Source organism: Lichenostomus cassidix, unplaced genomic scaffold, assembly GCF_008360975.1.
Source record: "Lichenostomus cassidix isolate B80296 unplaced genomic scaffold, HeHo_3.0 HiC_scaffold_776, whole genome shotgun sequence".
NCBI classification, from domain to species: domain Eukaryota; kingdom Metazoa; phylum Chordata; class Aves; order Passeriformes; family Meliphagidae; genus Lichenostomus; species Lichenostomus cassidix.
The window spans coordinates 1-22,381 of NW_028147331.1; the positions used below are offsets into that span (position 1 = coordinate 1).

Here is a 22,381-nt window from a genome sequence, read left to right on the forward strand (position 1 = left end):
GGGGAAAGGCTGTCCCAAACCTTCAGCCCTGGATCATCCTCAAGGTTGTGCTCTGGATCTCCTAAACCAGAGTCTTGTCTTCCTTATTCCCAGTACCCCAGAGATGAACACAATTCTCTGGTATCAGCAGAGGAGAGGTGCGGAATCTCTTATGCTTGGATTTGAGAAATGCCAAAGGTGCAGGATACAGGCTGGGTGATGAGGGGATTGAGAGCAGCCGCAAGGAGGAGGACTTGGGGTGTTGGTGGATGAAGAATATGATGTGCCCTGTCTATGTGCACTTGCCAACCAGAAATTCCCCATGTCCTTCACTCGTCCCCACAGCGAGGACAGCAGGTGAGGAGGGGATTCATATCCTCTAACCCTCTCTATTAAGACTGGAACTGTGTGTTCAACTGTAGGGCCACTAGAATAACAAAGACATAGACCAGCTCGAGCAGATCTGCAGGTAGGCCTGGAAGATGATGAGGGACTAGAGAAATTGGTGTGCAGCCAAAGCAAACACATTGCCCACAAGGGGTTTGTATCAGAGGCAGGCATAGACCTGCATTAGTGTATCCAAGCCTGTGTTCTAGAAACAGAAGGACTTGTGGGATGCACTGGAAGAGCAAAGTGACAGTGGGTGGTAGAACAGGGAAATATATCCTAAGGCAGGTCTTGGTGCACTTTATCACACCAGTGGCATCTACAACCCTGGATTAGTGTTGAGCAACATTGGAAGAAATTTGGGAGAAAAAAGAAGACGGAGTCTTCTGAGGTTTTGATGCAAGAAAATCTTTATTGAGGTAGAGGTTTGAAAGGTCATGAGCAGCAAAGAGAAGGGAACTGGTCTGAGGTAGAGGAAAGGTGACCATCAGCGAGGTGTTTGATTCCAGGAGGTTTTTCCAGAGCATCAAAGCCTTCTTGATCCACAGAGGGAGCAGCACACCAGAAGTGCCCAATGGTCTCTGGATTGGAGGAAGAGGTTTGCAGCACAGGAGACTGGACAGAGCCAAAGGGGCAATGCAGAGCAGGGAGCAGGAGAAGAGCAGGAGGCAAATGGGCCATGTTTGCAGGCAGCCTAGGCTGCCCCTTGGATGCTGCCTTGCTTGGAGAACTGAGAGTAGGAGCTGGAAGCACTGAGCCTGTTTGAGAACCTTGGCCCAGAGAGGCATCCTCGATGCCTGGGGTGTGTTCCAGGGAGCGGGTGAATGGCGTCAGGAGCAGTGCTGAGTGTCCTTAGCAGTTGTAGCCACCCCTTCTGCCATAGCAGCCCAGGCCTCCCAGCCCATAGCCAAATCCACGGCCATAGCCAAGGCCATAGCCAAAGCCACCAAATCCACCAGAGATGGGCTGTCCCTGCACACTGAGTTCAGTGCCCACGGCAGCCCCAGAGGTGGATCCAACAGCAGTGCTCTGGGGGAAGGAGGTCATGATGGGTCCTGGCATGGTCACCAGCACAGGGGAAGGATTGATGATGACACGGGAATCCTGGCATTGCAGGGCACAGGGCTCGTTGCAGCTGTTGGCCAGCGGGGTGGGTCCACAGGGGCGGCAGGCATCATAGCAGGCCATGGTTGTGATGTGGAGGGTCCCTGGAAGAGAGGGGGATAAGGCAGGGGAGGACAAGAGGTGTGGGGGTAGTGATGCAGGAGGGTGGGGGAGTGTGGACACTGCTGTGGGTCTATGGGGAGGCATGAGGGCTGCTGAGGCTGGGGCTGGGCGTTCTGGAAGATAGGGTGAGGGGTGCAGGAGCAGGAGGGTCAGGGGCTTGAGGCTCACCTGGTTGTTGTCAGCAGGAGCAGGAGGAGAAGGTGTGAGGAGAAGTGTGTGAGGGAGAGAGACACTGGGATGGCTTTTATGCTGGTTCTGGAGGGGTGGGAGAGCTTTGTTTCATGGCCTTGAGGCATTTTGCAGGCAGCAGCACTTGCTTGGCTCAGCCTGGTGAGTAATGAGCTGGGGAGTGTTTTCCTTCACAGAATTCTGCAATTCCATGCCTTTCCCTTGATGCTATGTCCATCTGACCTTGGCGGCAGCTTTTAATTGGGAGTTGGTATTTGGGAGGATTTGATTTTTAAATTTGTGTCAGGTAGGGCTGAATAAACTACCAGTGCCCAGGAAAATTGCAATGTCATCAGTGAGGTCATTTTGTGGCACTCATGTGCTGTGGTTTGTGGGTGTCTTTTGACTGACTTGTGGGTGACTGGGCTCCTCTATTCTATGCCACTGGATGTCCATGAGTCATTGTGTTCCACCCAGGAATGCTGATGGAGCTGCTGATGGCCTGGGGACGTCAGTCTGCAAGAGTGTGGAAAGGTTGCAGTTCTGGGGAGCGCTTTCTGATGGGTGAAAAAGTGCTCATGGCCTTGTGTCTTGAATGGGATCAAGAGAGAGGATCTGGAAATCCGGTTATGTTTAACTTATTCCAATGGTATGGTCCATTTGGATTTCTAAATGTACATGTCAATGTACTTCTGCCCTTACATTTCTTCACCCCTTTAAGAAAATAAACAAGCAACCCATGATGCTTGATCATGTTTTGCCCAGGCCGGTCTGCGATGTGAATTCACTTATTCTGCATTTAAGCCATGTAATTTCAAAACTTATATCCTGTCAGTCGGAACATTATTTCCCTCTTTGGAAAAACCTTTTTTTCTTTTTTTTCTCTTTGGAAAAAGATTTCTGTGGGAGGGCCAGTGTGATCCTCTTTCCTCCTCTGTCATGGTGCAGGTGTGTCTTTGTGGAATTCTGTGATTCCATGTCCTTGTCTAGAGGCCTTGTCCGTCTTACATTCATGGCACTTTTTAATTGTGAAGCAAGGATGCCAATAGATTGGTATCGTTTTGCATCAGACAGCAGAAGATGCCAGAAAGCCTGCAGGAACTGGAGTGTCATGAGTGAGGTCATGCCATGGAACTCTCACAACATCTCCTTTGTCCATTCTTCCCTCCTGGCTAAAATAATCCTTGCTGGTCTCTGATTTCTAATCCCAGCAGAGACCACAGTATTTTTGGTCATCCTCCTCCTGTCCCTGCTCTGTTCTTCCACAAGTTGATGTCTTTCTTCCTCTGCAGAGCCCAGCACATCACCCCAAATCAAATATCCTTATCTCTGGGGAGAGAGGAAGCCTCAATTTGCTGGAAACCCTTTTCCAGAAGTTCTTTTGCTGCAAAGACACATGGCCGTCTCTTGATCCATTTGGTCTTTGCCAGGACAGTGACGACATGCTCATGTCTCCAATTGACCCCCAGCCATTCCTGCTAGCAACACGCCTTTCTGTGCAGCCCAGGATATGACTGGTGTTCTGGGCTGAAAATTCACACTTCTGTTCCCTGTTAAGATGTTAACTCACCAGAACCCTCAGGTCTTTCTCTGTGGACCCGCTCTCAAGGAGTTCCTCTCCCAGGCTGAGCTCCTGTCTGGGATTGTCCCAATGCAGGTGCAGGATCTTCCACTTGGAATTGTAGAACCTCAAGAGGTTCTTAGGTTCTCAACATTCCCTGTGCCCTCCTGATGGAATCCCTATATATTCTTGTGTCAACTGCACAGCTCAGCTACTTGTAACCTGCCAATATGATGAGGATGGTCTCAATCTTGCTACTCATGTCCTTGATAAAGATGTTCAAGAGCACCTGTCCATGGCACAGCCATGAAGGATTCAACACCAGCCTCCACCTGTACAGAGAGCCATTGACCAGCACTCTCTGCCTCTTCCTCATCCATTGATTAACCAACCCATCAAACACATGTGTCTCCAGTTTAGAGAGAATGATGTCCTGTGGGACTGTGTTAAAGTCCTGACAGAAGTCCCATTCCCTCGGCAACCAAAGTGTTCCAGCAGGGAAGGACCTTGTGCTCCTGGTGGAGCATCAATGGGTCAGGAGGTGGCCATGTCCCCTTTGTGCTAAAAAGCTCCAGCAGCTACCAGGACAGGATTAGGAAAATAAATACAAGCAGATGGAGGGAGTTGATCTTCCTGTTCCCCAGCACTGGTGGGGCTCCACAGTGGAGCAACGACATGAGCACAGGTGACCAAGACCAGTGCAGGGAGACCATGACACTGTCAGGACTGGATTATCCTTAAGACAAGGAGAAGCAGAGAGCTGGGAGTTTCTTCAGGCAGGAGGCAAGAATGCAAATGGGACATGTCAATATGCCATGGCATGACCTCACTGATGACACCCCAATCCTTGTAAATTTTGCTTGAATGTTTTACATGTCCTGGCATGCACCATCAACAACACACATTGGTCTCTAATTTTAGCAACTAAAACCTACCACCAGGGTCAGATGGACATGGCCTCGGGAGGAAGACATGAAATTGCACAATTCCACAAAGGAACAATCAAACCATGACAAAGAAGGAAAAAGGAGCTCACTGAATGTCCGTTAGTAATTATTGGGTTTTGCTCAAAGGAACACAACATTAAGTCTTATGACTTATAAGTTATGAAACCTTGTGTCTTGAATGTGGAATAAGTGAATTGACGTCAAAGATTGGCTTGGGAAAGAAGGGATCAGGTCCTTTTCGTTTTTTGTTATTGCACTTTTTTAACAAGGCAAATAAGTCTACTTTTAAATGACAGAGTAAATTTTCATGTAAATTTCAGAAATCAAACTGGACCGTAACACTACAACAAGTTCATCCTGAGCAACCTCTACTTTTCCAGTTCCTCTCCCTTGATCCCATTCAAGACACAAGACCACAAGCTCTCTTTCATTCATCGTGAAGCATTCCCAGGCACTGGAATCTTTCCAAGCTCTTGCAGAATGATCTCCCCAGGACATCAGCAGCTCCCCCAACATTCCTGTTTGCAACACAATGACTGAAGGACATCAAGTCACACCAAGCAGAGGCCCAGTCTTCACAAGACACCCACAAACCACAGCAAATAAGTGCCACAACATGACCTCATTGATGATATTGCAAAACTCTTGGGCAGTGGTTGTTTATACAGCCCTCCCAACATGCATCGAAAAATCAAATCCTCCCAAATACCAACTCATGAAAGTTGCCGCCAAGGTCAAATGGACAAGGAATTGCAGACTTCTCTGAAAGAAAACACTCCTCATCTCATGACTCACCAGGCTGGGCCAGGCAAGAGAGGTTGCCTGCAAAATGCCCCAAGGCCATGGGACAAAGCTGTCCCGCCTCCAAAGGACCAGCATAAAAGCCAGCCCAGAGCCTCTCTCCCTCACACACTTCTCCTCAAGCCTTCTCCTCCTGCTCCTGGACAACAACCAGGTGAGTCTCAAACCCCTGACTGTCCTGCTCCTACACCCCTGGCTGCTATCTTCCTGCATACCCAGCCCCAGCCTCAGCAACCTTCACACCTCCCCACAGACCCACAACAGTCCCCACACTCCCTCACCCCCCTGCATTCACCACCCCTCACACTCTCACCACCCTTCCCTGCCTCACCCCCCTCTCTTCCAGGGACCCTCCACACTGCAACCATGGCCTGCAACACCCTCTGCCGCCCCTGCGGACCCACCCCGCTGGCCAACAGCTGCAACGAGCCCTGTGCCCTGCAATGCCAGGATTCCCGTGTCATCATCAACCCTTCCCCTGTGCTGGTGACCATGCCAGGACCCATCATGACCTCCTTCCCCCAGAGCACTGCTGTCGGATCCACCTCCGGGGCTGCTGTTGGGAGTGAGCTCAGTGCCCAGGGACAGCCCATCTCTGGTGGATTTGGTGGCTTTGGCTATGGCCTTGGCTATGGCCGTGGATTTGGCTATGGGCTGGGAGGCCTGGGCTGCTATGGCAGAAGGGGTGGCTACATCTGCTAAGGATCTTCAGCACCACTCCTGACACCACCCACCCACTCCCTGGAACACACCCCGGGCATTGAAGAAGCCTCTCTGAGCCAAGGTTCTCAAACAGGCTCAGCACGTCCAGCTCCTGCTCTCCAGGCTTGAAGCAAGGCAGCAGCCAAGGGGCCAGCCTGGGCTGCCTGCAAACTTGGCCCATCTGCCTCCTGCTCTTCTCCTGCTCCCTGTTCTGCATTGAGTCTCTTCTGGACAAACCCCTTCTCCCAAGGCTGAGACCATTGCGCACCTCTGCAGGGCAGGGCATGATGGCCTTGAGGCTCTGGCAAAAACTTCTGCAAGAAAAAGGCCTCAGCCTATGGCCACCCTACCTGCACCTCTGACTGCTCCTTTCCAATGGCTTCGCATGACCTTTCAGTCTTCTAGTTCAATAAAATGTTCCTGCATCACAACTTCCAATGACTCCTTCTTTCTCCTACAAGGTCATTTCCAGCCTAACTCAGCACAAATCTAGGGTTGTAGAGGTCTCTAGTGTGTGCAAAGAAGTGCACCAAGACCTCTTTTAGGAAATATTTCCCATTCTACTACACACTGGCACAGTTTGCTCTTCCAGTACATCACACAAATCCTTTAGCTTCTGAATCACAGGTTTGGATACACTCATGCTATCACTGCCCCTTGAGGATGGTGTGTTCACTTTGGCTGGACACCAGTTGGTCCTGACCCTCATAAATTTGCAGTCCTAATGGCTGATCTACTCAAGCATGGTAGGTCCATGTCTTTCTTGTCTTTGGGGACTCAGAATTCAACAAAGATGTCTATTCTCAGTACAGGAGAGCAGAAGGCCAGATTCCTCGCGTCTCGTGTCCTGCCCACACTGAGTGGATGAGTTCTAGACACAGTGGGGTTTCTTGTCAGCACTTTCACAGGGTGGAGCACATCATATTCTTCATCCACCAACACCCCTTGGGGCTGCTCTCAATCCCCTCATCACCCAACCTGTATCCTGCATGTTTGGGATTGCTCCAATCCAGGTGCAGCAGATGCTGCCCCTCTGCTCCTCTCTGGTGATACTGGAGAATTCTGTTAATCTCTGGGTTATTGGGAACAAGGAAGACAAGATTCTGCTGGAGAAGATCTGAAGAGTATGGCCTTGAGGATGATCCAGGGCTGAATGTTTGGGACAGCCTTGGCCCATGGCATTGGGGCATTTTCCAGGCAGAAGCTCTTGCCTGGCACAGCTAGGCAAGTCATGAGGTTGGGAGTATTTTTCTTCCCACACCACAACAGTCCCATGTTCTGCTCTTGAGACTGTGTCCAGCTGACCATGTAGGATGCCTTGATGAGTTGGTATTGGTACCAGCATTGTTGGAAGAGGGAAGTGGGACCAATATCCAGGTTTGACCCCGACTAAACGCCAGGCACCTTGACTCTTGCTGCAACAAAACAAACTGCAAAAACACACACCAATCTTGTGAGTCAAATGAGATAGGACACTGGTAGGAGGACGCACAGAAGAAAAAAAAAGAGGGTGAACAGGCTCCAACTTAATGTTGCAAAAAGTGATTTAATTACCTAACAGAGGTAGCTGGATTTGTGCAAAGCCTTTTTTACCTGTGCCAGAAAGCATCTTTGTCTCTAATCTGGAGAGATGTGGAGTTGATAGTTGGACCATTTGGTATATAAGGAATGGGCAGGATGGTCTGACTCAAAGAGTTGTGGTCAATGGCTCTATGTCTCTGTGTGGAGATCAGGGATGAGTAGTGACCCTCAGAGACTCATATTGGGACCATTATCACTTCCAATCTTTGTCGGGCACATGGACAGTGGGTTTGAGTGTCCCCTCAGAAAGATTGGGAATGACACCAAAGTGAATGGTGTGGTTGATGGTCTGAGGGAAGGGATGGCATCCAGAGGGTTCCAGACAGGTTGTGGAGATGGGTTGGTGTCAATGTCATGAGGGCCAACAGGTCCAAGTGCAAGATCTTGCACCCAGATTGGAGCAATCTCATTAATGGTTGTTAGATGGGCCATGAGTTGATTAGGAGCATGCCCGAGGAGGAGGACTTGGGAGTGTTGGTGGATGAAGAATTGGACATGCCTTGGCAATGTGAATGCACCAACAAGAAACTCACTATGTCCTGTGCTCATCCCTACACTGTGTGCAGTGGGTGAAGGGGGGAATTTTGCCCCTCTACTTCACTCTGATGAGACTGGAGTTGTGCTTTCAACTCTGGGATCTGAAAATAAGGATGACAGCCTAATTGGGCAAATCTGTAAATGGGCTTGTGAGATAATGATGGATTGGAGCAACAGGAGTTCAGCCAAAGTGAAAACACCACCCAGGAGAGACTTGTGTCACAGGCAGGAACAGACTTGCATTACTGTATCCAAGCTTTCATTCAGTGCCTGAAAGGTTTCTGTAATGCGGTGGAAGAGCAATGTGTGCCAGTGTGTGCCAGTGAAGGAAGAGAAGACATCACAGGTGGTGATGCAAGAGAAATTTATTAATGCAAAAAAAACTGAAACATCATGATCAGCAATTGGAAAAGAGCAGTCTGAGGTAGAAGTAGGGCAACCATCAGCTGAGGTCCTTTGCTTGCAGTGGGTTTTGCCAGAGCATCAAAGCCTTCCGGCTCTGCAGAGGGGGCAGCCCACAGGAGGTGCCTGATGGTCTCTGGCTTGGCAGAAGACTTTTGTAGAGGAGGGGACTGGACAGAGAAAAAGAAGAAATGCAGGCCAAGGAGCAGGAGAAGAGCAGGAGGCAGATAGGCTGTGTTTGCAGGCAGTCCAGGTTGACCCCTTGGATGCTGCCTTGCTTCAAGCCTGGAGAGCAGGAGCTGGACGTGCTGAGCCTGTTTGAGAGCCTTGGCCCAGACAGGCATCCTCAATGGCTGCAGAGTGTTCCAGGGAGCAGGTGAATGGCGTCAGGATTAGTGCTGAGGATCCTTAGCAGATGTAGCCTCCCCTTCTGCCATAGCAGCCCAGGCCTCCCAGCCCATAGCCAAATCCACGGCCATAGCCAAGGCCATAGCCAAAGCCACCAAATCCACCAGAGATGGGCTGTCCCTGCACACTGAGTTCAGTGCCCACGGCAGCCCCAGAGGTGGATCCAACAGCAGTGCTCTGGGGGAAGGAGGTCATGATGGGTCCTGGCAGGGTGACCAGCACAGGGGAAGGGTTGATGATGACACGGGAATCCTGGCATTGCAGGGCACAGGGCTCGTTGCAGCTGTTGGCCAGTGGGGTGGGTCCACAGGGGCGGCAGAGGGTGTTGCAGGCCATGGGTGTGGTGTGGCGGGTCCCTGGAAGAGAGAGGGGTGTGAGGCAGGGCTGGGGGTGGGGGTGTGAGGGGTGGTGATGCAGGATGGCAAGGGAGTGTGGAGGCTGTTGTGGGTCTGTGGGGAGGCATGAGGGCTGCTGCGGCTGGGGCTGGGAGTGCAGGAAGAGAGGGGCCAGGGGTGCAGGAGCAGGAGGGTCAGGGGCTTGTGGCTTACCTGTTGTCAGGAGCAGGAGGAGAAGGTGTGAGGAGAAGTGTGTGAGGGAGAGAGGCACTGGTCTGGCTTTTATGCTGGTGCTGGAGGGGCGGGACAGCCTAGTTGCATGGCCTTGGGGCATTTTGGAGGCAGCATATCTTGGCTGGCACAGCCTGTTGAGTCATGAGCTGGGGAGTGTTTTCATTCATGCATTTCTGCAATTTCATGTTCTGACTTTAAGGCTGTGTCCATCTGGTTTTCGTGGCACCTTTTAATGGCAAGAATTAGACCATTTTCTTTTGCTGGCTCATTTCTGGACATACAGATGATTCAAAAAAATCTGAGGACAACTGAGGTGTCATCAGTGAGGACGTGCCATGGCATAATGACAACACATCCCTTTTGCCTGTTTTTCCTCCTCCCTGAACAACACACAGCTCTCTCAACTTCTCGTTTTAAGGATACTGCAATCCTGTCCATGTCATTTGTCTCTCAGCACTTCTCTTAGTCAACAGTATCCATATCCTTGTTCCACCATGCAACCCCACCAGTGGCGCATGACAGGACAATCAACTTCCTCAACCTCATTGTATTTCTTTTCCTAATCATGTCCTGGTAACTGCTGGAGCTTTTTAGCACAAAGAGTACATGGCCACCTCATTATTAATTTTTGCTCCTCCAGGAGCACAAGGTCCTTCCCTGCTACATCACTTTGGTTGCCAAGGGAAGGGCAACTGGTGTCAACTGTTAACATAGTCTCACATAATATCCTACTCCCTAAAATGCAGAAACATGGGTTTGATGGGTGGACTAATCAATGGATGAGGAATTGTCCTCCTCACACATCTTCTTCTCTTTATTCTCCACCAGGTTTCCTTTCCATGTGTAAGCCAGAGCCCAACACTGGGACCCCAAAGGGTGACCTTACTGGGCTGAGCTGAGGTGAGCGCTACAGGTGAAACAACATAAGACTGTGGGAAGCAAAGGACACGTCCCTAAGTCATAAGGGATTGAGTCTAAGTCTAAGTCATTCCATCTCCAGTGGAAAAGGCCAGGAATATGGACAAGGCTGGAGAGATGGAGCCAAGGTAGGGAGGAAGAGAATGTGATCAAAGGGGCGAACTGCCATCCCCAGAACACCTGCAAAGCTTAGAGCAGCCTGAAAGTGCTGTGAGGAAATGGGGTCCCTCTTCACCACAGAACATGAGTGCCATGGGGGGACCTCACTGATGACACCCCATCTCCCCAAAGCTTTGGTCACATCTTCAACCCATGCTGACATGAACCATCAAGACCAGCATTTAACCTCTAATGCTCACACTTAAAAGCTGCTGCCAAGGTCAAATGGACACGACCTCAAGAGTAGGGCATGGAATCACAGAATTCCACAAAGGAACACCCACATCATGAAAGAGGAACTTGCTGACTGTCCATTAGTAATTATTGTTTTTTGCTAACAGGACCACATTATTGCGACTGACAGGATATAAGCTATGAAACCCTGTGGCTTGAACAAGGAATAAATGGATTGACATCACAGACCAGGCTGGGCATAAAGGGATGGGCCTGCGTTTATTGTTTGTTTAATGAATTTCTGAATGAGGTCAAGATATACACTTTAAATTATAGAGTCGGTTATTGGGCAAAATGAGAAATCTAAATGGATAATAACACTGGAAGAAGTTCAGCCTGTCCAGCCTCTATTTTTCAAAATCCTCGCTCTTGCTCCCATTCAAGATGCAAGAGCAGGACCTCATTTTCATCCATCATGAAGCACTCCCAGGCACTGGAACTTTTCAAGTGCTTGCATAGGGCAAACATCAGGACATCAGCAGCTCCCTCAGCATTCCTGGGTGGTGACTCACATAATGACTGATGGACATCCATTGACACAGAAGAGGAGCCCACTATTCATAAAGCACCGACAAACCACAGCACACGAGTGCCAGAAAATTACCAGAGATAGCATTGCACCTCTGCTGGACTCAGGTTGTTTATTCATCCTACCCTGACACACATCTAACAACCAAATCCTCCCAAATACCAACTCTCACTTTAATGTTGCCACCAAGATCAGATGGACACAGCCTCAAAACCAGGACATGACACAGCAGCATTCCATGAAGGAAAACACTCCCCAGCTCATGATTCACCAGGCTGGACCAGCAAGGAGCTGCTGCCTCCGAAATGCCCTAAGGCCATGGGCGAAAGCTGTCCCGCCCCTCCAGGACCAGCATAAAAGCCAGCCCAGTGCCTCTCTCCCTCACACACTTCTCCTCGCACCTTCTCCTCCTGCTCCTGCTGACAACCAGGTGAGTCTCAAGCCCCCGACCCTCCTGCTCCTGCACCCCTGGCCCCTCTCTTCCTGCACTCCCAGCCCCAGCCTCAGCAGCCCTCATGCCTACCCACAGACCCACAACATCCTGCACAAACCCTCGCCCCCCTGCATCACAGCCCATCGTACCCCCACACCCCTGACCTGTCTCACCTCCCTCTCTTCCAGGAACCCTCCACACCACACCCATGGCCTGCTACGATGCCTGCCGCCCCTGTGGACCCACCCCGCTGGCCAACAGCTGCAACGAGCCCTGTGCCCTGCAATGCCAGGATTCCCGTGTCATCATCAACCCTTCTCCTGTGCTGGTGACCATGCCAGGACCCATCATGACCTCCTTCCCCCAGAGCACTGCTGTCGGATCCACCTCCGGGGCTGCTGTTGGGAGTGAGCTCAGTGCCCAGGGTCAGCCCATCTCTGGTGGATTTGGTGGCTTTGGCTATGGCCTTGGTTATGGCCGTGGATTTGGCTATGGGCTGGGAGGCCTGGGCTGCTATGGCAGTAGGGGAGGCTACATCTGCTAAAGACCCTCAGCATTACTCCTGACAGCACCACCCACTCCCCAGAACACATCCCAGTCATTGAGGACACCTCTCTGGGCCAAGGTTCTCAAACAGGCTCAGTGCTTCCAGCTCCTGCTCTCAGGGCCCCAAGCAAGGCAGCATCCAAGGGGCCAGCCCGGGCTGCCTGCAAACATGGCCCATCTGCCTCCTTCTCTTCTCCCACTCCATGCTATTCATTACTCCTTTGGCTCTGTCCAGTCCCCTCTGGACAAACGCCTTCTCCCAATCCAGAGACCATTGGGCGCCTCTGCTGGCCTGCTCCATCTGTAGGGAAGGAAGATACTGATGGTCTGGCCAAAGCTACTGCAGGCAAAGAATGTTGGCTGATGGTTACCCTACTTGTACCTCAACCCAGTGCCCTTCCACTGGATGCTCATGACTGTTCACTGTTCTTTTAACTCAATAAAAGTCTCTTGCATTGCAGCCTAAGATGTCTCTTCTTCCTTTACTGGCACACACTGGCACACTTTGCCTTTCCAGTGCATCCCACATACTTTCACTTGCTTGATTCGAGGCCTGGATGCAGTCATTCTGGTCTATGGTTTCCTATGATTCAAGCCACACATGGGTTGTCTTTTCACTTTGGCTGGATCCTCATCATCTCCCTGGCCCATCTCCAGCTCTGCTTCAGCAGCTCCATGTCTTCAGTATCCTTGGGGGTCAGCGGTAAATACACAACTGCAGTCTCCCTAAAGCAGAGCTGAGGGTCTGAGACCATCCTGCTCATTCCTTATCCACCCATCACCTCCACAGCTCTCCAGTTTAAAGACAAGACTGTTTACTGCCAAAGGAGCAAATGCTTTGCACAAGTCCAGGTACAGGACATCAGATGTTCTTCCCCCATTTATCAATGCTGGAACTCCATCACAGAAGGGCATGAAATTTGTCAGGACCAATTTATCTTTCATGAATCTGTGATGAGTGTCAGTAATCAACCTGCAGGTTTCTATATGCTCTACCACATTTTCCAAAGGGATCTGCTCCATGATATTCCCATACACAGAGGGGACATTGCCCAGATTGTACTTCAGCCCTCTCTTCCATTTTTTATCTTCTTAAAAATGGGGGTTCTCATCTGCTGTGTGTCTGAGGACACACACATCCCACTGCCCAGCTCATTAATCAGGATTTTGAACAGACTTGGCCCCACAGATCCAACTCCTGGGCTGCAGCACTGGAGATTCAGCTCCAGCTGCACATTGGGCCACTAATCATTAGCCTCTGGGCCCATCCCCTCAGCCATTTGCAGGCCACTCACTGAAATCTCAGGTGACCCAGACTTGCTTGGATGCTCTGGGAGCAGGGAATGGGAAAGAGCCTCAAAGGCTTTACAAAAGGATCAAGTTCAACACCATCCACAGTTCTCTCCTCTTGCCTGGGCTGAGTCACCAGCACAGAGCAGACACAGACCTCAGCCAAGCACCATTTCCTTCTGGGAAATCCTTCAAGAGAAGTAGCCTCAGCCCTCAGCACTAACCACAACTCAAGACCCCAAAGGCCTTGGCTGACCCTGCTGCTGTTCCCATTTTCATGACCCTGCTGCTGTTCCCATTTTCATGAAGGGCAAATACTTCCTGAAAAATTTGATGGCATTTCAACATTGGTGAAAGAGGAAAGAGCATCTGATATAATGTACTTGGACTTGTGCAAAGCATTTGTTCCTGTGGTAGGAAATATCCTTATGTCTAATCTGGAGAAATGTGGAGTCGATGGTTGGAATATCAAATGTGGGATGGGAAATGGGCAGGATGGTCTGACTCAAAGGGTTATGGTCAACAGCTCCATGTCTGTGAGGAAAACAGGGAAGAGAGATGACCCACAGAGACTCATATTGGGACCATTATCAATTCCAATCTTTGTCAGGGACAGGAACAGTGCAATTGAGTGTTCCCTCAGAAAGATTGGGAATGACCCCAAGGTGAGTGGTGTGGTTGATTGTATGGAGGGAAGGGATGGTATCCAGAGGGCTCCACACAGGCTGGGGAGATGGGCTGGTGTGAATGTTGTGAAGGTCGATGTCGCTGTTGAGCCGCTAGCAGAGAAAGAAGACCCAGATTCTCAGTGTGGCATAAAAAAGAGAGCTTTTATTATTTAATTCCAACTTATATAGATTTTTCAGAGGTCACTCAGATTGGTCAGTCAGAAACGTCCCCCTAGGCCGGATTGGCCAGGCCTGAACTGTCCAAATCTCGAGACACTGTTTATAATAACATCCAAACTTTATCTTTGTTTATAAAACGCAGGAAAAAATTCTCATGGGAAAGACCTGTGCTAGCCACAGCTCAACAGGACCAAGTGCAAGATCCTGCACCTGGATTGGAGCAATCTCAGTAATGGATATTGGATGGGCCATGAGTTGATTAAGAGCATGCCTGAACAGAAGGACTTATGGGTGTTGGTGGATGAAGAATTGGACATGCCCCAGCCATGTGAATGTACCAACCAAAAACTGCCCAGGCTATGGCTTCACGGCCACAGGGCAAGCAGCAGGTGGGGGAGGATTCTGCCCCTCTGTCAGCTCTGCTGAGACAGGAGTTATGTACTCAGCTCTGGGTCCTCTAGGACAAAGACCTGATGGTGTAGATCTGGATATGGGCTAAAGAGATAGTGAGGGTCTGGAGCAAATGGCGTCCAGACAAAGTGAAAACACCATCCAGGAGGGTTGGAGCCTGGGATAGACCTGTATGAGTGTATCCAGGCCTGGAATCAAGCAAGTGAAAGTTTTGTGGGATTCACTGGAAAGGCAAATTGTGCCAGTGTGTGCCAGTAAAGGAAGAGGAGACATCTTAGGCTGCAGTGCAAGAGACTTTTATTGAGGCAAAAGAGCAGTGAAACATCATGAGGAGCAAGTGGAAGGGAGCCGAGCTGAGGTGCAAGGAGGCAACTGCCAGACGAGGCCCATTAGCTTGCAATATTTTGGCCAGAGCACCAAAGTCTTCCTGGCCTACAGTGGGAGCACTGCACCAGAGGTGTCCAAGAATGTCTGGCATGGGAGAAGGGGTTTGTCCAGAGGGGACTGTAAACAGCTAAAGGGGCGATGCAGAGCAGGCAGTGGAAGAAGAGCAGCAGGAATAGGGGCCATGTTTGCCGGCAGCCCAGGCTGGCCCCTTGGATGCTGCCTTGCTTGGGACCCTGAGAGCAGCAGCTGGAAGAACTGAGCCTGTTTGAGAGCCGTGGCCCAGAGAGGCATCCTCGATGCCTGGGCTGTGTTCCGGGGAATGGGTGGTTGGAGTGGTGCTGAGGGTCCTCAGCAGTTGTAGCCTCCCCTTCTGCCATAGCAGCCCAGGCCTCCCAGCCCATAGCCAAATCCACGGCCATAGCCAAGGCCATAGCCAAAGCCACCAAATCCACCAAAGCCACCAAATCCACCAGAGATGGGCTGTCCCTGCACACTGAGTTCAGTGCCCACGGCAGCCCCAGAGGTGGATCCAACAGCAGTGCTCTGGGGGAAGGAGGACATGATAGGTCCTGGCAGGGTCACCAGCACAGGGGAAGGGTTGATGATGACACGGGAATCCTGGCATTGCAAGGCACAGGGCTCATTGCAGCTGTTGGCCAGTGGGGTGGGTCCGCAGGGGTGGCAGGCATTGTAGCAGGCCATGGGTGTGGTGTGGAGGGTCCTTGGAAGAGAGGGGGGTGAGGCAGGGCAGGGTGGTGGGAGTGTGAGGGATAGTGATGCAGGAGGGTGAGGGAGTGTGGAGGTTGTTGTGGGTCTGTGGGGAGGCATGAGGGCTGCTGAGGCTGGGGCTGGGAGCGTGACGGAAAAGAGGGGTCAGGTGTGCAGGAGCAGGATGGTCAGTGGCTTGAGACTCACCTGGTTGTTGTCAGAAGCAGGAGGAGAAGCTGTGAGAAGTGTTTGAGCGAGAGAGGCACTGGGCTGGCTTTTATGCTGGTTCTGGAGGGGCGGGACAGCCTTGTCCCATGGCCTTGGGGCATTTCGGAGGCAACAGCTCTTGCTTGGCCCAGCCTGGTGAATCATGAGGTGGGGAATGTTTGACTTCATGCAATTCTGCAGTGTCATGTCCTGATTTTGAGGCTGTGTCCATCTGACCTTGGTGGCAACATTAAAGTGGGAATTGGTTTTTGGGAGGATTTGATTGTATCGATGTGTGTCAGGGTGGGCTGAATAAACCCCCAAAGCTCTGGTGAGGTGCAATGTCATCAGTGAAGTTATTTTGTGGCACTAATGATCTTTGGTTTGTGGTTGTCTTGTGATGACTGGGCACATCTTCTGTGCCACTGGATGTCCATCAGTCATTTTGTTGCTCCCAGGAATGCTGAGGGAGTTGCTGATGCCCTTGGGAGGTCATGCTGCAATAACTTGCAGATGTTATAGTTTACAGGAGTGTTCCTATATAGGAAAAATGGCTCATGGCATTTTGTCTTGAATGGGATCAGAAGAGACGATCTGGAAATGCAGAGACCGGACTGGCTGAACTTGTTCTGGTGTCGTGGTCCATCTGGATTTCTCATATTTAGAAGACATAGTACTCTGTCATTTAAAGTGCATTCCTTGACCTCATTAAAAAAATCATTAAACAAAGAACCAGCCTGGTTTGATCTCTTTTTTCCCAGGCTGGCCTGTGACGTCAATTCATTTATTCCTCCTTCAAGCTGTAAGGTTTCATATCATACATCCTTCTAGTCTTAATAATCTGTTCCTGCTAGCAAAATATGATTAATACTAATGGATGGTCAACGTGGTCTTCTTCCCTCCTCTGTCATGGTGCGAGCGTTTCTTTGTTGAATTGTGTAACTCCATGTCTTTCTTTTGAGGCTATGTCCTTCTGACCTTGGCAGCAGATTTCAAGTGTATTAGAGGCTAAAGGCAGATGTTGATGGTGTGTGTCATGGTGGGCTGAAGATGTGACCAATGCTTTAGGGAGATAGGGTGTCATCAGTGAGGTCACCCCAAGGCACTGGTGTGTTCTGGTTTTTTAGTGCATTGTGAAGAGGGGTCCCAAACCATCACAGCACTGTCAGGCTGATCTGGCTTTACAGAGGCACTGCTTGTGACGGGCTGCCCTTTCCGTGATGTTCTATCCCTCTCCACCATGTTGCCATTTTTCAAAGCCTGTCTATATTTCTAGCCTTTCCCTTTGGAGATGGGAAAGCAATCCCTGTGATTTAGAGACGTCTCCCATGCTCCCCAAAGTCCTATATTGATTCATCCATAGTGCTCATCTTGGCTGGGCCCAGTAAGGTCACACTGTGGGGTCCCAGTGCTGGACTGTGACTGACACATGGAAGGGAAAAATCATGAAGGATAAGGAGAACAAGACACATGACGAGCACAGTTCCCCATCCGTTGAATAATTCGCCCTTCAAAGCCATGTGTCTGCTCTTTAGAAAAGTTTAGGGAATGGACTGTCCTGGTCCCCACCATGGGTGGGGCTTCAAGGGTGGAACAATGACATTGACATGGTTGACCAAGAGCCATGCAGGGTGACCATGAAACTGACAGAATTGGAGTATATATAATGTGAGCAGAAGCTGAGAGAGCTGGGAGTTCTTTCAGGAGGGTGGAAAGAATGCCTATGGAACTTGTCAATATGCCATGGCAAGATCTAAGTGACAGCACTACACTTCAACCAAAGCTTTGGTTGAATATTATCCGCGTCCTGACATGCGCCATCGACAAGATAATGATCCCTAATTCTTGCCATTAGAGGTACCGCCAACATCAGAAGGACACAGTCTCCAGGTCAGGACATGGAATTGCAGAATTGCATGATTGAAAACACTCCCCAGCTCATGATTCACCAGGCTGGGCCACCCAAGAGCTGTTGCCTCCAAAATGCCCCAAGGCCATGGGACAAGGCTGTCCCACCCCTCCAGAACCAGCATAAAAGCCAGCCCAGCACCTTTGTTCCTCACACACTTCTCCTCACACCATCTCCTCCTGCTCCTGACAACAATCAGGTGAGTCTCAAGCCCCTGACCCTCCTGCTCCTGCACCCCTGGCGCCTTTCCTCCTGCACTCCCAGCCCTAGCCTCAGCAGCCCTCATGCCTCCCCACAGACCCACAACAACCTCCACACTCCCTCACCCTCCTGCATCACTGCCCCTCCCAGCCCCACCACCCTGCCCTGCCTCACTCCCCTCTCTTCCAGGAACCCTCCACACCACACCCATGGCCTGCTACGACCTCTGCCGTCCCTGTGGACCCACCCCACTGGCCAACAGCTGCAACGAGCCCTGTGCCCTGCAATGCCAGGATTCCCGTGTCATCATCAACCCTTCGCCTGTGCTGATCACCCTGCCAGGACCCATCATGACCTCCTTCCCCCAGAGCACTGCTGTCGGATCCACCTCTGGGGCTGCCGTGGGCACTGAACTCAGTGTGCAGGGACAGCCCATCTCTGGTGGATTTGGTGGCTTTGGCTATGGCCTTGGCTATGGCCGTGGATTTGGCTATGATCTTGACTTTGGCTACGGCAGTGGATTTGGCTATGGGCTGGGCTATGGCCGCAGATTTGGCAATGGGCTGGGCTACGGCCGTGGATTTGGCTATGGCCTTGGCTATGGCCGTGGATTTGGCTATGGGCTGGACTATGGCTATGGCCTGGGAGGCCTGGGCTGCTACGGCAGAAGGGGCTACTACACTTACTAAGGGATCCTTGTACCACCCTTGACACCACCAGCTTGGCCCTCTGGCAACAGCTCCTGCAAGAAAAGCCCACCAGCTGATGGTTGCCCTGCTTGCTCCTCACACTGGATCTCTTCCAATTCTTTCTTCTTAATTTTTATTCTTTTGCCTGAATAAAGTTTTCCTGCATTAAAGCCTGAGATGCTTCCTCTTCTTTTTGGATTCAAATTGTCCCACATACTCTCCAAGCACAGTGCCATACAAGCCCTTACGGTGGATGGAAAAGAGGCACAACACCTCTCGTAGCTGATATATCACCACTGTTAACAACCAAGACAGGTACAGGGAGCAGGGGAGGAGGGCACACCTTCCACAGCATGGCACAAGCCCAGGACCTGCTGCCTCAAAAGCCTTGACACATTAATGTTCTCCTGTGTATGGCTCTGGCAAAGTCTCTCCATGCCAGCACACACTTGAGAAAATCTCTTCCAAAAAGCAGTCTTGAACCCACCCAGCAAATAGGAGAAACAACACCAAACACTTGGGTAGGATTTCTGGAGTGGACGGGCTTCAACTTCTCTGCTCCAGCAAGAGCAGCATTTCCAGGACCATGGCCAGCTCAGTTTTCAATCTCCCAGCTCTGACACTCCACCAGCTTTTCCACTCTGCGACTATACTCATACTGAGAAATTCTTCCTTTCTTGGCACATGGAATTTCATCTCTTTCCTCTTGTAGCCTTCCCTCTTTTCTTTCATGTGTGTGCACTGCTGAGAACAACCAAATTCCCTTGACTTCATTCCCTGCCATCAGCGATTCGAGCACACTTAGGACACAGCCCTAGCCATCCTTGTCTCCTGGCAGTACCAGCATTCTCAACCTCTCTCCTAGGAAAGGTTCTCCAGTCCTTGCAGTGTCTTGCTTTCCCTGAGCTGCTCGTGTTTCACTAAGCCCTTGTGCATCTTTCCCTGGGCAGCCTAGAATTGCCCAAACCTCTCCACAAGAGACCCCACCAGTGCTTGAAAGAGAGGAAAGGCCACCTCTCCGGACTTCATGCCAAGAATTGTCAGGAATCTATGTAGAGGAGTAGTGATGCTTTTTCAAGAAAGAAAAGGACTGGATTTTTGTTCTCTACCAGCACCACAGGGTCATGCTCAACAAAGCTGCTTTCAGGCCTCTCAGCCCCCAGCATGACCAGGTGCGCCACTGGCATTGCTTCCCAGATGAAGAACGCATATTCACATTTCTGGAACTTTAGGAGATTCCTCAGTCTCCAGCTCCCTCTGAGTGGTGGCACAGCCACCCAGTGCCTCAGTCACTGCATCGTTGGCAATCTCACTGAGGGGGAAACAGTCCTACTGCCCACATAATTGTTCAGAAAGATGAACAGTGTTGCTCCTGTGGTTTCAACTCCTTACCAGGGAGTGGGAAGGAGCTTAAAAGGCTTCACAAAATGGACTAGTTCAACAACATCCCCAGTTCTCTCCTCATGCCCAGGCTGAGTCACTGGGACAGAGCAGACACTGAGCTCAGCCAAGCACCATTTCCTCCAGGGAAATCCTCCAAGAGAAGTGGCCTCAGTCCTGTGCACTTCCCACGATTCAAGACCCCAAAGGCCTTGGCTCACCCCTCCCATGCTGCCACTCCCATTTGACCTCTGCTTCCTCTCACAGGTGACACCAACACCCATGGATTGGTAAAAAAGGTCTATGAAATCTACCACTAAAGGATCATAGCGGTGAAACAATTATGTTGCAGAAGATCGAAATTTAAAATATCATGAAGTCTAATCACTCCTTCGGCTCTACCAAGGCCACCACTAACTCATGTTCCCAAGAGCAACATCCTCAGGGATATTAAATCCCTGCAGGTACGATGAATCCACCACCACCCTGTGCAGTCTGTGCCAGGAATGACAGCCTTGTCCATGAAGGAAACTTCCGTGACATCCAACCTAAACATCTCCTGAAGAAACTTGAACTCTAGATTCCTCCTCTCCTATGGTGCAGTGAAAGGAAAACTGGTTTCACATCCACTTCATAACCACCTCCATTCAATTAACAGACATTTGAGGTTAGGATGCATGAAAAACTTTATTGAGGCAAAATATTGAAAAAGCAGAAGCCAGCAGAAGGGAACCATTTTGAGGTACAATGAGGGTGACCATTTGCCAAGGTCCTTTGCTTGCAAGAGGTTTGGCCAGAGATCAATGCTTTCCTGCCCCACAGAGGGAGCAGAACACCAGAGATGCCCAACGGTCTCTGGCTTAGCAGAAGGGGTCTGCAGCACAGGGCAGTGGACAGAGCCAAGGGGGCAATGCAGAGCAGGGAACAGAAGAAGGAGGCAGGAGGCAGATGGGGCATGTTTGCAGGCAGCCCAGGCTGGCCCCTTGGCTGCCGCCTTGCTTGGGAGAAGGAGCTGGAAGGGCTGAGCCTGTTTGAGAACCTTGGCCAAGAGAGGCGTCCCCTGTGCCTGGGGTGTGTTCTGAGGAGTGGGTAGTTGGTGTCAGAAATGGTGCTGATGGCCCTTAGAAGTTGTAGTAGCCAAATCCACGGCCATAGCAGTCCAGGCCTCCCAGCCCATAGCCATAGCCCAGCCCATAGCCAAATCCACGGCCGTAGCCAAAGCCATAGCCAAATCCACCAAATCCACCAGAGATGGGCTGTCCCTGCACACTGAGTTCCGTGCCCACAGCAGCTGAGGAGGTGGATCCAACAGCAGTGTTCTGGGGGAAGGAGGTCATGATGGGTCCTGGCAGGGTGATCAGCACAGGAGAAGGGTTGATGATGACACTGGAGTCCTGGCACTGTCGTACACAGGGCTCATTGCAGCTGTTGGCCAGCGGGGTGGGTCCGCAGGGACGGCAGAGGTCGTAGCAGGCCATGGGTGTGGTGTGGAGGGTCCCTGGAAGAGAGGGGAGTGAGGCAGGTCATTGTGGTGGGGTTGCAAGGGGTGGTGATGCGGGAAGGCGAGGGGGTGTGGAGGTTGTTGTGGGTCTGTGGGTAGGCATGAGGGCTGCTGAGGCTGGGGCTGGGAGTGCTGGAAGAGAGGGGCTAGGGGTGCAGGAGCAGGAGGTTCAGGGTCTTGAGACTCACCTGGTTGTCAGCAGGAGATGGTGTGAGAAGAAGTGTGTGAGGGAGAGAGGCACTGGTCTGGCTTTTATGCTGGTCCTGCAGGGGTGGGACAGCCTTCTCCCATGGCCTTGGGGCAATTTGGAGGCAGCATCTCTCGTCTGGACCAGCCTGGTGAGTCATGAGCTGTGGAATGTTTGACTTCATGCAATTCTGCCATGTCATGTCCTGCCCTTGAATCCATGTCCATATGACCTTGGCAGCAATTTTGAAGTGAGAGCTGAAATTTGGAAGGATTTGATTGTTTCAATGCGTGTCATGGAGAGCTGAATAAACACCCAAAGCCCTAGAGAGGTGCAATGTCATCCATCAACTTATTTTGAGGCGCTTGTGTGCAGTGGTTTGTGGAGGTCTTCTGAAGAGTGGGCACCTCTTCTGTACCACTGGATGTCCATCAGCCATTTTGGTGCTCCCAGGAATGCTGAGGGACATGCTGATATTGTTGGGAGATCAGTCCACAATACCTTGGAAATGTAATAGTGCTTAGTAGCATTCCGATAGATGAAAAATGGCTCATGGCATTTTTTCTTGAATAGGA

The 22,381-nt window shown here is 50.9% G+C and overlaps 6 protein-coding genes across 7 annotated transcripts; 3 read left to right on the plus strand and 3 right to left on the minus strand.

Moving 5' to 3' along the window:
* Positions 1 to 1,102: 1,102 nt before the first annotated feature.
* On the minus strand, positions 1,103 to 9,036 carry LOC146423387 (feather keratin B-4-like). Of its 2 annotated transcripts, XM_085044811.1 has the most exons (2): positions 8,747 to 9,036; positions 1,103 to 1,300 (listed from the first exon to the last, which is right to left on the minus strand). In XM_085044811.1, exons 1-2 carry the CDS (start codon positions 9,034 to 9,036, stop codon positions 1,219 to 1,221), a joined length of 372 nt encoding a protein of 123 aa, XP_084900937.1. In that variant the 3' UTR covers positions 1,103 to 1,218. The 2 variants fall into 2 exon arrangements, with proteins under 2 accessions (XP_084900937.1, XP_084900938.1); XM_085044812.1 differs by lacking the exon at positions 8,747 to 9,036 and having other exon boundaries at positions 1,103 to 1,554.
* LOC146423388 (feather beta keratin-like) lies at positions 5,437 to 6,530 on the plus strand. Its single transcript, XM_085044814.1, has one exon. The coding sequence runs from the start codon at positions 5,437 to 5,439 to the stop codon at positions 5,770 to 5,772; it is 336 nt and encodes a 111-aa protein (XP_084900940.1). The 3' UTR covers positions 5,773 to 6,530.
* A 2,714-nt stretch (positions 9,037 to 11,750) lies between the features above and the next one.
* On the plus strand, positions 11,751 to 12,086 carry LOC146423389 (feather beta keratin-like). The gene has a single exon (XM_085044813.1). It carries the CDS (start codon positions 11,751 to 11,753, stop codon positions 12,084 to 12,086), a length of 336 nt encoding a protein of 111 aa, XP_084900939.1.
* Positions 12,087 to 15,372: 3,286 nt separating this feature from the next.
* On the minus strand, positions 15,373 to 15,726 carry LOC146423390 (feather beta keratin-like). The gene has a single exon (XM_085044815.1). It carries the CDS (start codon positions 15,724 to 15,726, stop codon positions 15,373 to 15,375), a length of 354 nt encoding a protein of 117 aa, XP_084900941.1.
* Positions 15,727 to 18,258: 2,532 nt separating this feature from the next.
* LOC146423391 (feather keratin B-4-like) lies at positions 18,259 to 18,908 on the plus strand. The gene has a single exon (XM_085044816.1). It carries the CDS (start codon positions 18,259 to 18,261, stop codon positions 18,736 to 18,738), a length of 480 nt encoding a protein of 159 aa, XP_084900942.1. The 3' UTR covers positions 18,739 to 18,908.
* A 2,331-nt stretch (positions 18,909 to 21,239) lies between these two features.
* LOC146423392 (feather beta keratin-like) lies at positions 21,240 to 21,596 on the minus strand. Its single transcript, XM_085044818.1, has one exon. The coding sequence runs from the start codon at positions 21,594 to 21,596 to the stop codon at positions 21,240 to 21,242; it is 357 nt and encodes a 118-aa protein (XP_084900944.1).
* Between the last annotated feature and the right edge of the window lie 785 nt (positions 21,597 to 22,381).